General features: G+C 37.3%; 2 protein-coding genes across 2 annotated transcripts; one reads left to right on the top strand and one right to left on the bottom strand.

Moving 5' to 3' along the window:
• Positions 1 to 493: 493 nt before the first annotated feature.
• On the bottom strand, positions 494 to 7,258 carry LOC146478662 (eukaryotic translation initiation factor 5-like). Its single transcript, XM_085112256.1, has 11 exons — positions 7,234 to 7,258; positions 7,000 to 7,113; positions 6,135 to 6,417; positions 5,335 to 5,416; positions 4,568 to 4,740; positions 3,972 to 4,111; positions 3,282 to 3,402; positions 2,968 to 3,129; positions 2,031 to 2,192; positions 1,666 to 1,833; positions 494 to 1,066 (listed from the first exon to the last, which is right to left on the bottom strand). The coding sequence occupies exons 3-11, from the start codon at positions 6,207 to 6,209 to the stop codon at positions 842 to 844; spliced, it is 1,308 nt and encodes a 435-aa protein (XP_084968382.1). The 5' UTR covers positions 6,210 to 6,417; positions 7,000 to 7,113; positions 7,234 to 7,258; the 3' UTR covers positions 494 to 841.
• Positions 7,259 to 7,373: 115 nt separating this feature from the next.
• On the top strand, positions 7,374 to 14,958 carry LOC146478661 (menin-like). Its single transcript, XM_085112255.1, has 5 exons — positions 7,374 to 7,958; positions 9,213 to 9,553; positions 10,057 to 10,097; positions 10,981 to 11,205; positions 12,465 to 14,958. Exons 1-5 carry the CDS (start codon positions 7,598 to 7,600, stop codon positions 13,186 to 13,188), a joined length of 1,692 nt encoding a protein of 563 aa, XP_084968381.1. The 5' UTR covers positions 7,374 to 7,597; the 3' UTR covers positions 13,189 to 14,958.
• Positions 14,959 to 15,729: the final 771 nt, after the last annotated feature.

The following is a 15,729-nucleotide window of genomic DNA, read 5'->3' as shown; positions in this document are numbered from 1 at the left end:
TCACTGATGTATCCAATTTCTCTTGTGAATGGTATTTCAATAGACACATAACAAGATCTCATGACAGTCTGGCAGTCACATTCATAACATTCAGAACAGCGAGCGGCTAATCCGACGCTTCACTGACTTCATTGTTCAGCGAAACAAAAGGTTGCTTTTGTTTCTCGTTCAACAAAAGATCTCCAAAGGAGGCCGCTAGGAAAACTGAGTTTTTTGCATACGTTATTTCTCGAAAACGAAGAGCAAACCAATGAAAAAAAAATTACAGGGCAATGTTTGTTGACTAAAACGAAGCTCACATGCAAAAATCGAGACAAATCCGAGAAGAAGAAAAAAAACGGCCTAAAATTCGACGTAGGTCGGTTATGCTCTCAGCCCTTCAATTTACACTGCAATTGCCCCTGTGCCCTGTGTGCAAAGGCTCCTTTCTTCAATTAGGAAGGAAATAATTGTAGCTGTTTCTGGAAATGAAAGTAACCACAGCAAAGAAAGGCAAGGTAACAACTCATTTTATTTATCTTTGGTTGTCAAACTTAACCTGGAAACTTTTCAAACTACAACAGTTAGGCAACTTAATGCAAAATAAAATAATATACCCCAATACTTATGTGCCCTATTTTTATTTTTTTATTTTTTGGGCCTAAACTGAGAACTGTTTAAATTACTTTAGAGGCACTTAGTTCAATGCAACATTTGACATACAATTTTTGCAATAATTACCAAACTTATCTTGGGAAATTTCCCTTATGGAAACAACAAACGGATCCTAATCACACTTATAATTAAGACAAGCAATTTATCATGATAATTAGACTGTACGTTTTACTGTGGGAACTGTGAATTAAATAGCATCAATGTCCAATTCATCATCCTCCTCATCAACAGCCGTGCTGTCAACCTGTGCCTTTAGCTGCTGGGCCTTTGTGTCATAGACAACTTCAACCTCCTCCTCTTCTTCCTCTTCACTTGAATCCTCTTCTTCTGCCTCCTTCAACCACTTGATAAAAGGAGCCACCTTTGAACGTATCTGAGTGCACACTTCCTTGCCCACATACTTCTTGGAAACCTGAGGCAATAGAAAATTCAACTTTGGGATGACTGAGTGCAATTCATGCTACAGTGACCTAGGACTACTTTTGGCATGCATCCCTCCAAAAACATTATAAATGCTTGGATAATAAAGGTTGACCTTCTGGGCCCAGTTGTTAAAGCACCACTACCTTAACATTAACCAATGACTAATCACTGAACATTCTTCCAAAGATTTTTGTCCCTCATTTTTGACTTAGAGTTGTCTTTAATATTAGCATGAAATTAGCTTTTCAAAAAACCACACTGCTTCAACTTCAAACATGACAGTTTTTTTTTGTCATTGAAGGGAATTCATATTCAAATCAGGGTCAGGGGCTGATATTGTGAAAATTTTTTTCAATGCGGGGAGAAGGGTGATAATTCATGGGACTGCTATAATGCACAGAACTGTCATATGCCATATAAAGAAATGTCATACTCCATAGACAAAGTTTTTCCATTTTTGTTCTGACTCTTGTGTTCTTTGTAATTTTATACTTGGGATATTCTGCACCACCCCAATGGAGAGGCCAAAGTGCTTGAACAGAAAAGGCAGACAAAAACGAAACCTTGTAAACAGTTGCATTAACGTACCTTATCATTCCATTGTAAGATCACCTCCTCCTCTAGCAGATCTTCATCATAGAAAGCCTTTAAAATGTGAGCAGCTTTGGGCATCAAGTCTCCAGGGAAAGACTGTCCAACAAGCAACTCAAATGCACCCAATAGGTACTTCTGAGCCTTGTGGTTACCATTAACAAACTGAACAACAAAACAGAAAAAAGGAAGTTACAAATTTAAACTCCACCGGGCCTCTGTGTTGACTGGAAGCGTCTGAGTATTTTCTGTAAAATATGCATTGAGATACTTGAGTTATAATCATTAATTTTGATAGGCAATTGACCTTGGATTGGTTACATAACCATTAAGGGCTTCAAGAAGTACATGTAGCAACTTACCCTCAGAAACAAGGCACGGAATTTGGGGATTTGGCTGACCATGTTCTTATCAAAGAGCACTTCACTAAGGGCCAGCACTGCTTTGTCCTTGATGTCAAGTCTTTCTGCTTCAGTGACAATCTCTTTCACACTCTTCTCTACAGTGTTGGATTCTTTCTTTGCCTAGTATTGAAAAATGACTTGGCATAAGTTTGGATGATGATGATGAGTATTACAATCAATTCACGCCGGACCAGTATTTCCGAGAATGAAATGAACATTTCTCTGGGAATCTTTCCGAAAAAGATGCATTAACAGAAAAAAAAAAAAAAGATTCAAAATACTTGGGAAACTATTGTTATTCTTGAAATACTTAATGCTGCAATGTAAAGAAAAATTCATAGCTTTATACTGTCAATAAACTAGGGAAATCTCTATGGGAACTCTGAAAACAGAAAAAAAAAAAGATTCAAAATACTTGGGAAACTATTGTTATTCTTGAAATACTTAATGCTGTAATGTAAAGAAAAATTCATAGCTTTATACTGTCAATAAACTAGGGAAATCTCTATGGGAACTCTGAAAACTCGTTGGCAATGTTTAAAACTGACATGTAAATTTCAAAACTCTGTTAAATTTTCAAAAATACCGGTCACGCATGACATGAATTTACTGTAATATTGCACAAATGAGCTGGAGAGCCTCAAAGCAATGATGACAGTTTAAACTATATCTCTCATGCTCTTAAATTAGTTTGAACCCACTCAAATTTCCACTAGAAAGCTGGAAAATTTAAACTCTTCTCATTCTTATGAAGGTGCTCTCAAAAGCATTGAGCTTACATCTATACGTCCACTTCTATTGGCCAACAAGGTATCATCAAGTGTCATTTTAATTAAGAAACTATCTTGAAATGTTTCCTTTTATCTACAGGTTACATGATCCACAACCAGCTTACCTTGACAAAAGAATAAAACAAATTGAATCGCTCTTCCTGTGGCTTCTCAGAGTCATCAGTCAGAGCTAATCCTTTGACTCCTGATGTAAGATAGCCCATTCTCTGCTGAACTGCTGCTTCACTGGTATCCACACTCCAATCGTCATCAGCTGCCGCAACAGGCTGCAAAGAAAATTTACAAATAAATATCAAGAAATTTCAACAAAGACTTGAATTAACTGAAAAGAAAGTTAAACTATAGTTGTTTTGAGGTCAATAGGGGGGTAAAAATGACAACAACTACCGGTTGTATGATACCGTCATAACATACACACCTTTTTGTTAAAGTCAGGGTTTTCAATGCCGTTTTCACCTGGCTGCATTGGATTGTGGGTAGGGCTTGTCTCTCCATTCTGATGCCCTTTCTGCTTTTCTCTGCGGCGCTCTTTTTTGTCCCTGAAGAAAATGGCATTAACATAAAGGAACAGCAGAAACCTGGCATAGAACAAGTACTAAGCAGAAAATTAATATTAAGATGGGTACACTGGGACTTACAGAGTTATTGTTTGCCTGAAAGCCTGAGGTTAATGCCCTGGCTAAATGATCAAACATTTCCATCCAACATCATGTTCGTCACACAAAAAGTTTGGAAGCTAATTGGGCAAACAATCATCCAACCACCCATTTTGACAAAGTGAGCCCACATTAACACTGATGATGTGACTTCACTAGTTTTAACGTCACACAATTTCCATTTGCGATTGGTTGCTTTTTCCCACTTGTGCAAGCCTTGTTGACAGAGGTGGCTAAATGATCAAACATAGAAAACAATTTAAACGCGAAATTGAGAGAGGTGGCTAAATGGTGAAACATATTCTTCCAACACGCTGTTGGACTAAAATGTGTGATCGTTAAGCTGAGGCTTAGTACTACAAAAATAAACAAAAGCATTAGGGTAATATGATGGCAGTGGTACATTTGACTTTTGGCTGCTCCCTGACAGGTGCAGATGGCATGTTACTCACTTTTTGGAAGGTGTGGCTGCTCCCTCATTTGGTGGATTCTTACAAATAAAAGTGATAAGCCTGTGCTGCATGTGAATAAAGCCATTATATCCACAAGCTTTGCATGTCTGTCCAATCCTTTCTTTGCGTGGTTCAACAACCTGCAAAGTGAAATAATAAAACAAGCATCAGTTTCTAAGGGGATGAAGAACACAGGATGAACTTTTCTAAATATGTGCACAAAATCACTAGAGCCTCCTTCTCTACAACAAATATTTTGGGTAACTTGCCAATGTATCTCTAACGGCAAATGGCAAATTCATTCAGCTATTTTCCACAGAACTGCTTCTGAACAGTACACCACGTACAAAACTTTATTTATACACCTGACTTCATTGCTGTGCTCAAATCAACATTACTTTTTAAACATGATCAGCAGTCCAGATTACAGAAAACGTTTAACTTCCCGAGATAATGTCGACATTTGGAACATAAAGATGCACACACAGTAATGGGTCAGCCCAGTAAAGAGCTGTAAAAGAGCATTCCTACTGTACTTTTTGAGTAAAGGCCAGATGCTATTTAAATATTTTGAAAAACAAACAATGGAACCCTACTAGAACAGTTTCAGGATTGTCGCAGTCTGGGCACAAGACAAACTTCTCAATAAAACCATCCAGTATCTCTTGCAGCTTGTCTGCATCATGTGATCCATTTACAATGTAACGTTCATTCTTCAAGTCAATCTGGGTTTGTGCTCCCAACTCACAACCAAAGTACTTGGTTGGATCTAAGGGAAATAAAACAGTTGCATGTTAAAAAACGGCTGATGTTACATTAAAAATTCAATTAATGAACACTGTCTACTATAACTCCTGCACTTTTGCTTCAAGCAACACAATAAATGCAAATTTTTAAATTTTACTTACACAGAGCTATGGGCAATTATTCTACACCCAGTCAATGTAAGACTTCACTTTGCTCCCATTATCTTGAACACTTTTAAAAACCTATTCAATTCCCACTTTCTCAAACAAACTGTTGCTTCCCTTCATTTGACTATTTGAGACAGTGAGTCTCCAGTATATTACAAGTCAAACTCACTTAAGTGACTCACACTCATCAAGATTGATAGCACTACATCAACAACTCCAGCAACCAAAAGCACAACCATTTTATCCAAATCAACTTGCATCAAACCTAAATGCAAGTAGATAACCTTTCTACAATAAGAAAAATTCCAAACTATACCTGACAACAGCACATTGTTTAAAGGACGTCAAGGGTATCTGGCGTTCATGCCTGACTGTTTTCTCACAAGAAGTTCACTCCAAATTAATTTTATTATAAGGACGCAATAACACTAAAAAGAATATTCCCTTACATGCAGGTGGCCTCTGTAATGCTTTTGCTATGTCAACCATATTGACAATAACTGTTTTGATTCCATTTCCTTTTCCTTCCACCTGCAGGATGTTAACAAAACAAGACCTTTTCTAAAATCTCTATATAACACCATAAGAAATGTATGGAGAATATGCATGTTGATAATGGGCTCAAGATTTTCACTCAGAGCTGTAGCCTTAACAGGACATAGTATCCTTCCAGATACTCATTCTGATTTGGACGTTTTACAAAATTGGTTGGATGTTTGCCATCTGAGATATTTCACCTGAAACAATTCACTGGCATACATAAAGTCCTAACACAAAGGTTTTGCATGGTTTACGACTGTCCAGAAAAGCAGATAGCAAGGGCTATTGGAATCCAAAAAGAAAACCGAGGTAGCCACAATTGAAGGGGTGTGTGGAAAAAAGCCCCAAGTGACATCAAATAGACTACTTAATTCTCCTGGCAAATTGCCTTGTTCTTCCTTAAATGAGCAAAGGAGAATTTGACTTGAGATCAAACGTCACTTAGGGCTTTTTTCCACACACCCCTTCAATTATTTTTATTCTAAAAAAATTTAAGTTTTTTTTTTCTGAGATTGGAGCACAGAATGTGTCTGCACTAACAAAACGAGGTACTGCCCTTTCACATCTTTAATGTATTACAGAGAAATTAACCTCTTAGTTTCTTCTAACTGAGGGAGTCTTTCTACAACCAGAAAGGAAATTTCATGTGTTTAATTTAATTAAGAGGAGATCCCCCAAAAAGAACAATTTCTGACTGTGCAAACTTTACCTTAGCTAAGAGTTTTGGCATCTTGTAACGATAGAACTGGTCGGTGTTCTTTCTGTTGACATTGACGAGAGCCATGGTTGATTACTTCTTTCTATAAGCTTTCTTTTTGACAAATGCTTGTAGTGATTGCAATTACTGCAACGATTTTTGCTATAAAATATTTTCCCTGATAAATTCATAAAAGTTCTTTGTCTTGTTCGTTTGTTGGGACGAGGAAGGCGTTGTAGCCCTGTTTTAGTTTCTTTGTGAAAATGAATCTTGAGTCTGCTCAACCGAGTACAACCTAGGTTTAAAAAAAAATGAAGTTAGCAGGATGGAAATGAGATGTGGCACTACTAGTGTAACCTTCACGGCAATAAAACGTAAAAAAAGAAAAAAGAAAAACAAACATGATCCCTTTCTATATTTTTCACTTATTACAAAAATCATTCAAAATACACAAGAAGTCCATTATTACTAAGTTCTGAAATTACTAAATTTAATTGGTATCGATTTAAATCGATTTTAAAGAGATTATTGAAAATATCGATCAGGGCACCATTTTACGAAACAAAGGCCACTAAAATTTTTGTTAGGCACTCACAAATAAATTTACTTCTGTTCACAGCCACACTATAAACCTGCCAAATACTTATTGTTTTGGTATACAGAGTCACTGGGAAAATAAACCAGAATAAACTAACAAATATCAAGATTTGTTCCACATAAGCTTAAAAAATTAGCGGATACGACTAGAGTTTGCATGAATTCCCCAAATGTATCTTCTAATTCACAATTTTTTTTAAAAAATCACAAGATTAAAAATAGTTGTTATTAATTTTTTCCTAAAACAACTTTAACGGCAAACAAGAGCGTTTTTTCTTACCTTCTGAGCACAAAAACGTCATAAATTGCCTTGAGGTGACGAAATCCTCGATAACTCCGTTCACTGCAATCGTGCTTGCACGCACTTCAGGAGGAAAACGTGAAGAAAATAAACCTGAAAAGGACAGGAAATTGTCTTAGGCTTTCATTAGTATAAAAAAACCACGGCTATATACACTACAGATTAAGAAAAGAGCATTTAAATCCCCACAAAAAATTCACATGCTAAACTCACAAAGATCTCCGCGGCAAGATGGCCGAAGTTAGTGATCTTAGTATCACGTGATGCTATGACGTCAAATTCACGCCCAGTCTCCCACAAACAATTCGGTCCCAACTCTCAGGTTTCCGTTCTTCCATATTTCTGATCCATTTCTCATTTGTTCAGACATGTTTGTTTATTCCTAATCGTAGGTTTCTTTTCGATCATGTCTCTCAGAAATCGAGTTATGTTTGAAGTCCGTTAGGATCGAGCTACGAGCTCTAGCCTGGTAGAAAACTTACTTTATTTTACGCACCGAAGTAACTAAATTCCGAAGCGATTTTTGGGGAATCTTTTGTAAAGTGAACGAGTAACCGACTTGTGGACAGTACCAGAAATGGAGGCGGACTCTAATTTTCCTTTGAAGGACATCACATCAGTGGTAGAAGTTTTCAAGACAGAACTTGCAAAAGCTGAACCAAACTTGGCCAAGTTATCTATCATTCTGGGTTTCTTCGAAACTGCACTAACTTGCAAAGGTTCGGCAAATAGCTGCCCAAGCTTGGATAAAGAAACCTTCGATGCTCTCGGCGGCAAATTTCAGGCTTTGATAAAGAAAGATTTGAATGTGAACAAAGAGCAAAAGCCAGCAACAAGGGAATTCATTATAGATGTCGCGGATCTCGTCTGGAGTTGTCTTTCAAAGTCATATTTTAAAGACAAACCCCACATACAAAACTTATACAGCTTTTTGACAGGTAAATTTGGGTATCTTGAGTTCATAGTTGTAGCGTTTTTTTGCTACAAATCGTTTAATGGCAAGCTCATGTAATATGGGTAGATTAGTGTTTTTACAAACGGGTACGAGGTTAATATATTTAATGCAGAGTTTTATATCTATCCGAATCCTAAACTCTGTAATGTTTTTGTTTAACTTTCATCAATCGTCGTCATGAGTTAAAAAGACCGAGGTTTCTTGATTTAAGGCCAGGTTAAACTGTACATTTTCCACTTCACGAAGTGGAACGAAATCGTTTGGTTTTGGTAATCCTTCCTTGAGGTGATCGATTGTATTCATTGCAGTAAACCTATATTAATAAATTAGTACTTATTTTTGTCTGAAGGTTTGCTGTAACCATTCAAGTCAAACAGTACAAATTTTCTTGATAATTGATAACAGTGTGTTACGTTGTTTGTGTATTTTGTACGATTAATGTGTTGCAGAAGATGTCAATGGGGAAAAGGTGTAGACAGTTGAAATTTTATGAGTTAGTGGTTTATGATTTCATGTACGATTAGATGTACATGTTCATTCTTTTGATGCCCAAATATATCGGTTGTGCTCATCTTACTTTTTAAACTTTGTCATTTGTCTCCTATATACTGCAAAACATATGCATTGATACTGTGAAGGGAGCTGAATTGTCGAAACATGAATTTGAACTCTGAACTTGTAAGCAAACTGAGATTTTTAATTGTTTTCTTCAAGATTGAAGTCTGGAATTCAAATCCCAGAGTGTGATGGGGTACTCTTCTTTTGGTGGGCGTGTCCCAGGTGTCCAAATCCTGACCCATTTTCACACCTAACTATATCATTTTCCACAGCCATTTTCAGACCTGGCCTCTGAATCTCACACTTCTTTCTAGACCAGAAATGCTTTCCATTTAGCCAAAGCTTTGGTTTTGTCAATCAAAATGCAAATAGAATGTGTGGATACCAGAAATTTCTGTGTGCCAATCGGCTTTGATCCGGCAACTAACTGTATTTTCAAATAGAGGAGTTTCTCTTCTTCCAGACTGGGAAACAAATGCTGTCATATTAGCACCATCCTTGATACTCCCCCACCATAAAGTAGTGCAGCCACTCTCCATATATATCTCAGTAACAGAGGCAACTAAATTTGGATCAAGACTCACTAAATGGAGTGGGGTTCAGAATAGGAATAAATTCACTTCCCAGTTCAAGTCTTTATTTCTGTTCTTTTGTTCAACTTTTTCTCATATTTTTACAGGGAATCGTTTGGACTGCTTTGGTGTTGCTTTTGCTGTAGTCGCCATTTGTCAGGCACTGGGTTACAATGATGTTCATCTGGCGCTGTCTGAAGACCATGCTTGGGTGGTGTTTGGTGAGAGCGGCAAAGAAACAGCAGAGGTTACATGGCATGGGAAAGGTAACGAGGACAAACGGGGCCGTCCTGTTGACTTTGATGACAGCACTGCCCACAGCTGGTTGTATCTGAGTGGGTACCCTGTGAAATGCACGCGTCACATGGAGGTGGCATCCATAGTATCATCTATTAACCCTAACATCAGCAGCACAACCGATAGTGTGGAGTTGGCAAGTTTGCAGCAGGTAGAATGTTTACTTAATTAGCACTTAACTTTAGTGGTGTGCAAATCATCAATTTTGTTATAAGTGATAAGTGATCCAAAACCCTTAGCGATGGTAATCAATTAAAATTGATGTAAGGGCACTGGTGTTGGAAAATGTATTAATATTTATTTGAGAAAAGTATGAAAAGGTCAAAATGTATCAGCAGATTTATATGATTTTAGATTATCAGTGATTGATCAGTTGGGACAATTCAAATAATCCCTGATGTTCGACTGCAAAATTTTAACCAACGTGTGTCAGTGCTAATTTTATACCATTCTTTCAGAGTAATGGAATAAATGAAATGCACCTCCTATGCCCCTCCCTCTCCCCACCCCTTCTCCTTTCCCCTCCACCCCCACACACACAAAAAAATACATGCATATTGACAGTCAGTTTTAGACTTGTCTGTAACTGTTTTCTGTGGGAGGATAGTGAGACATGTCGTTCATTCCTAATTTATTTCTTTGTTTTATCAACAGCAACTCCTTTGGTTACTCTATGATCAAGGCCATCTTAAAAGGTAATTCATTTGGGGGATTTTTTGTTGTTGTCAATATCGAGAAAACTTAAAATCTTTACAGAAATCCTAAGTGACAGAGTTGTCTTCTATGAAAAATTAACTCTTGTCACGACTCAGGGGCAGAAGTTAAAGCATTTTAAAACAGAAAAATTGCTGAAATCACTCTGGCTATGAAGGTGACTCATAGCATATAATATGTTTGACTGAAAGGGCAAGAAGTAGTTTTAATAGTAGTTCTGCCTAATTGACTTGACTTAGTCTTCTTTGCACCTATGTGACACATAAGACTGGGACAAGGATTTTCTATTTCTCTCTGTCAGTTGCAATCACCATGATCTCATTCCACGTCTTTCCTGTATTTCTGACTAATGGCTTTGACTAGATGTATAGACCTTTGTCCCTTGTGGCCATGTTGAGTCTCAGAGGAATGAAAAGCTTTGTTTTTGCATGGCAGGCCTTGCCCAGACGCGAATTCAGTGCTAGTTTTGCCATGCAAAAACAAAGCTTTTATTCTTCTGAGACTCAACATGGCTTCCAAGTGACAAAGGTCTATTAAAGTAGATGCTTGTACGTCATATGGGTCATTAATGTCATACATTTTGTTGTGACCAGACTTTTGTGTGTGTGTGTGTGTGTGTGTGTGTGTGAGAGAGAGAGAGGAAAGACACAATTGACATTCTTTTGCAAATGATTAGCTATTAATATCAGAACGTCAAGTATATATGAAGCTGCACATTTTTACCTGCTGTGATTTAAAAAAAAAAATAAAGTTGTCTTCTAAAAACACCCATCTCTGTTCTAGTCTTGACCAACCAATTCTCAACACTTGTTGCACAAGAACTGCAGACTATTAGCATTCAACCAAGTACATTTTCTTTTATAGGTATCCATTAGGCTTGGGCAACCTCGGCGACTTGCAAGAAATATCGCCAACTCCTGGTCGTCCATCAGCTGAGGAGATCCTCAAAGAAGGCATCAGAGTGAACCAAACACTGTACAAAGATCAACATGTTTATCCCTACACGTACCTTGCTGGATATTATTACCGACAGAAGCAGTACATGAAGGCCATGGACTGTTGGGTGAAGGCTGCATACATTGCCGGAAAGTAAGTCAAATTTAGATGTTCCATTTAGAAAGCTACATGTAGAAACAGCATGCAGAAGTAGGTTAATAATTAACCCACTTCTCCAAATAATAATTATTAAATTTGAAAGGTTGGAACCATGTTGGGTTCTACAGTTATCAAGGATGGCGCAGTGGTGAGAGCACTCACCTCCCACCAGTTTAGCCTCGGTTTTATTCCTGGTGTCACATGTGGGATGAGTTTGTTGCTGGTTCTCTCCCTTGCTCCGAAGGGTTTTTCTCTGGATACTTCATCCTCTCTCCCCAGTAACCAACACATCCAAATATGAATTTGACTTGGAACACATGGACACATTTGAAATGAGTTTCTGAGAGCTCTTAGGTATCCCATGGGTAAAAACATCACATTTACAACAAATTTTATTTTACTTCATATCAAAACTCCTTATTCTTTAAGGTCCTGGGACTGAAGTCTAATAATAATAAATTTTATTATTAGTAACAATGTTGATACTATTATTATTAGATTATTAGATTATCATTAGATTGTTATGTATAATTTTATTACTGTGATGTGCTTTTGATCATATTTAGATGTAAAAAGTGCAATATAAGCACTTAGAGAAGGGTCAAGCAGGACTTCCCTAGACTCAGCAACTATAGATACTTTATTATTGGGCTGATTAATAGGGGTTTATGAATTTTTCTCATTTTAGTGTATGATTGGTCATATGAATGACTTGCATTCTTTTTTTAAATTTATTATTATTACTTTTTAAAAAAATTGTGCTTGAAAATAGCTCTGCTGCGCTTTGAAATTTTCTTTCTCTTTTTTTAATCACGATTGAACTGTAAATAGGTTTTTTACTATTCTTTTTTCTACTTTTAACTTGTAGATATCAATTTTCCTTGTAATATTTTAATAAATAGATCTATTAATTTAAATTTTAATTATTATTATTATTATTATTATTATTATTATTATTATATGCATACTTACAGCTGGCTATATCCATTATTGTATGGATTATACAGACTTTAATTATTTAATGTAGTGAGAGACCCTTTTGTAATTAGGTTATACTATATTAGCCTTATTTTATTATGGGTAATACCTTGTACTCATGTGGGAATACCGAATAATTAGTGTTGCTGTTGTTGGTATCCCTGATGTCTGTTCTTCTTTTGTTCAATCTTTGCCAAATTCAGTCACCAACATACAGCTATATTTAGTACCAGCCAAAATAATCAGTCTGACTAACACTTTACTCTCTCTTTTAGGTACAACTATTCAAAAGGAGATGAGGAGATGTTCAAAGAATTTTATGAAATAGCTAACGACTTTATCCCGAACATCCTCAAGATAACATCTTCTGGCAAAGGTGAAAACAATGGTGCCACCAATAGCCCCAATCTCGCTGAAGACCCAAGTTTCCTTTCTCTTGTTCTTCAGTTTTACGACGGCATTTGTCTGTGGGAAGAAGGAAGCCACACCCCTGTGTTACATGCAGACTGGGCAAAGAAGCTTGTGCAGTCGTTGTCCAAGTTTTCTCCACTATGTAGATCTGCACTGTCATCTGAACGTGCAGGAAAATTATTACCAAAGCCAGAGACAGTGAAGAATGATACACCAGAAACAAAGTCATCCATAAGTGATGGCGGACCATCATCTTCCAACAAAGTTGAGAACAGTAACCTTGCAGCAGCTAGTGTTGCAAACTCTAAAGGAGCAGTGGTGTTAAACCTTAGAAGTGAAAAAATGAGGGGTATGCGAGATTTGCTGACAACCAGTGGCAAAATTAACACCAGTGCAATCAAGCTGCAGCTGACAGCTCAGTCCCAAGTGAGTGTACCAAAGAATCGACGGAGGTCCTCGTTTAAAACAGATGACTATGTCTATGACTTTGAGGAGGAAGCTGAGGGGGAAGATGAAGAGAATGACGAAGAAGAAGAAAGGAGGCCAAGGAAAGCTATGAAAGCAGATCGAGATTTTGTTGCACATTAAGTTACCAGTCAATCAAGCTGTACACATAGTCCGAGGACACACAGGGTGTGGGTAGGAGGAGAAGAACCCCTTTCTGCCTATTTGTTCTCACCATTTTTGGATCCTTTTTCGATTGATAATACAAATCCAAGACAATACCAAAAGACAATGCCCCACAAGGAGACAAAATACAAGGTGCTCTGACTGGAAGTTGTATTAAGACCCCATTTTTTGCCCTCTCTATTCTGGATCCTCACCCTTTCCTTTTTCCCACAATGTGAGAAAGCTTTTTTTTCTAGTCTCTGTTTTCTTTTCTCTAATAGCCTCAGGCATGAATTCAGACTGGTTTCCACTGTTTTATGGAAAATGGTCAGATTTTTGACAATAAATGGACATTTTTAAGTTACTATGGAAAATGCCTGTCACTGGGTCTTGAAAACCCAGCAAATGGCACTTTCAGGAGTTAAATTTTAAACATTTTCTGGGGGAGCATCCCCCTACATCGCCCTAGAACCTTCTGCCTTTCAGACACTTGCATTTTCGGAAAATGGTCACATTTTTTCCTGGATCCATGCTTGAGCCTCCATACATCTTCTTGGTTTTCACCTCCCTTCTCAAGTATAATAAATCTTCTTGATTTTAACTATTACCTACAGTATGGATATTGAGGTAGACAACTATCATAATTTGATTATATTGTGCATACAAATGGAAAAATCTGGGCTCCAAGTCATGATCATTATTTTTATAGTAAGAAAATATTTGTCTTAACTTTCATTCTTATGTACAATATTTACTGTTAAAACTTACTGCCTTTTCAAGCTGTGATCATTCTATTTATACAAGCAAAGACTCTGGTGTTATTTTGTAATGCTCTGGTCAATTTAAAACTTCAACATCCCCTCACCAGGCATTTGAACTTTTAAAGATGGGAATGTTCCCCATGGCCAAAAAGCTATTTAAATGCTTTACACTTTAAAAATGCTCAAATGCTCTTCCTCAAGGAAACATTTACAGCTTCATGCAATCAGTTGCTGCTCATGCTTTGCAGAGAAATATTAATAATCAAAAACTCTTCGAAGCCCTGTTTGAATGAGCCATTCACCCACAAAGATGAAATTCTGTCCCTGCAAACTCCTCAACTCCCCAAAACCAGGAAAAAAACGTGAAAATTATGCTAGCCAAAAAAGATGACTCTGTTTCAAATTCCTCACTCTTCAGGCACATTACACAGTCAAATCCCATGCCCCAGGAAGTGGGGGGGGGGGGGGGGGAGGGGAGGTGAGTTGAAGGGTCAAACGTGATTGGTGCATAAGTCGTCTTCTTTACCTGCTGTCTTTTGTACAGATTTTGACTGACTTCAAGATAACCAACATTTATGGGCACATATTCTACGTAATAACTACAATTAGTATTTTAAAATGTACTTTAGAAAAAATACAGACATATAACATGTAGTCATAGCATTCATTCATTAACTTAAACATAAATATCCTCATATGTAAGAACAAAAGTGTCACTTTGATGTGACTTTGACTATCAACTTAGTCACAAATTTTATTCCATTGACACATTTTAAACCAAAGGGCTTTAAATTATACCAATAGCACACTATAATATCAAAATTGAAAACAGCTTATGGTGTAGTAAAAATGAGGGGCTGTATGGTGTGGTAATCTTGTCAATGCATTGAGTGCATGAAACATACTAGGTTATTAACATAATATACCAGTACATAAGGATTTTACAGTGTGACTGTTTTTACAAATAAACAATCCCTTTCTTAGTAAATCGCTGTTTTCACTGTTTTAGTAATATTTGATTGTATTCATATAATTTCTTGGTTTTGAACTGGATCTTAGTAGCTTGCATGCAAGGCTTTAGTGGTGAAATATATTCAAAAATGTTTTCTTGTGAAAAGATATTTTTAGATGCTGTTTGCAATCTGTGTGTATTCAGTAGTCTAAAACCTACATTGTTTCATACACAACCAGCCCAGTTTTAACTACAAATGATTGACTGGCAATACCGAAAACACAAAAAAATGGAAACTCAAAGATTATAGAGGATTATACGTGCCGCTTCCTCCACTGCCATTTCACAGTTCCCCCACAATAGCCTCCATTGCAAAGATAGTTCCAGTTCAGTTTCAATGTCCGTCGATGGACTTAGGCCTTCCCCATTGACCTCCACTGAACCACGTTTTGCGCAACACGGTGCCAGTGCTTTAGGAAACTATCTAAGTCATTCCTCCATCTCGTTCTTGGTCTTCCTCGGTTCCTTGTGTGTCCCCGGGGCATCCAGAACGTAATGTGGGTTGTCCAACGGTAATCTGTTCTTCTCGCTACTTGCTACATGACCAGCCTAATTCCATTTGAATTCAATACTGAAGAGTATGGTCTATTGTGTTCCACTTGGTTTGTGGCTGGGGTTGGTGGGGGGAGTTGGGAGAGGTGGGTCATGATCACTCAAGTAGATTTTAAGTGGGTATGTGTCACCGGTGACTCCAAATTTGGACCCTCCTTTAGAAGGGTTTTGCATTGCAAGTAATACTCGGTGCTA

The sequence above is a fragment of the Pavona decussata genome, unplaced genomic scaffold, assembly GCF_977016875.1.
Source record: "Pavona decussata unplaced genomic scaffold, jaPavDecu1.1 SCAFFOLD_64, whole genome shotgun sequence".
NCBI lineage: Eukaryota > Metazoa > Cnidaria > Anthozoa > Scleractinia > Agariciidae > Pavona > Pavona decussata.
Note: the sequence above shows the minus strand (reverse complement) of the source record. Positions and strands in the feature narration are given on the sequence as shown.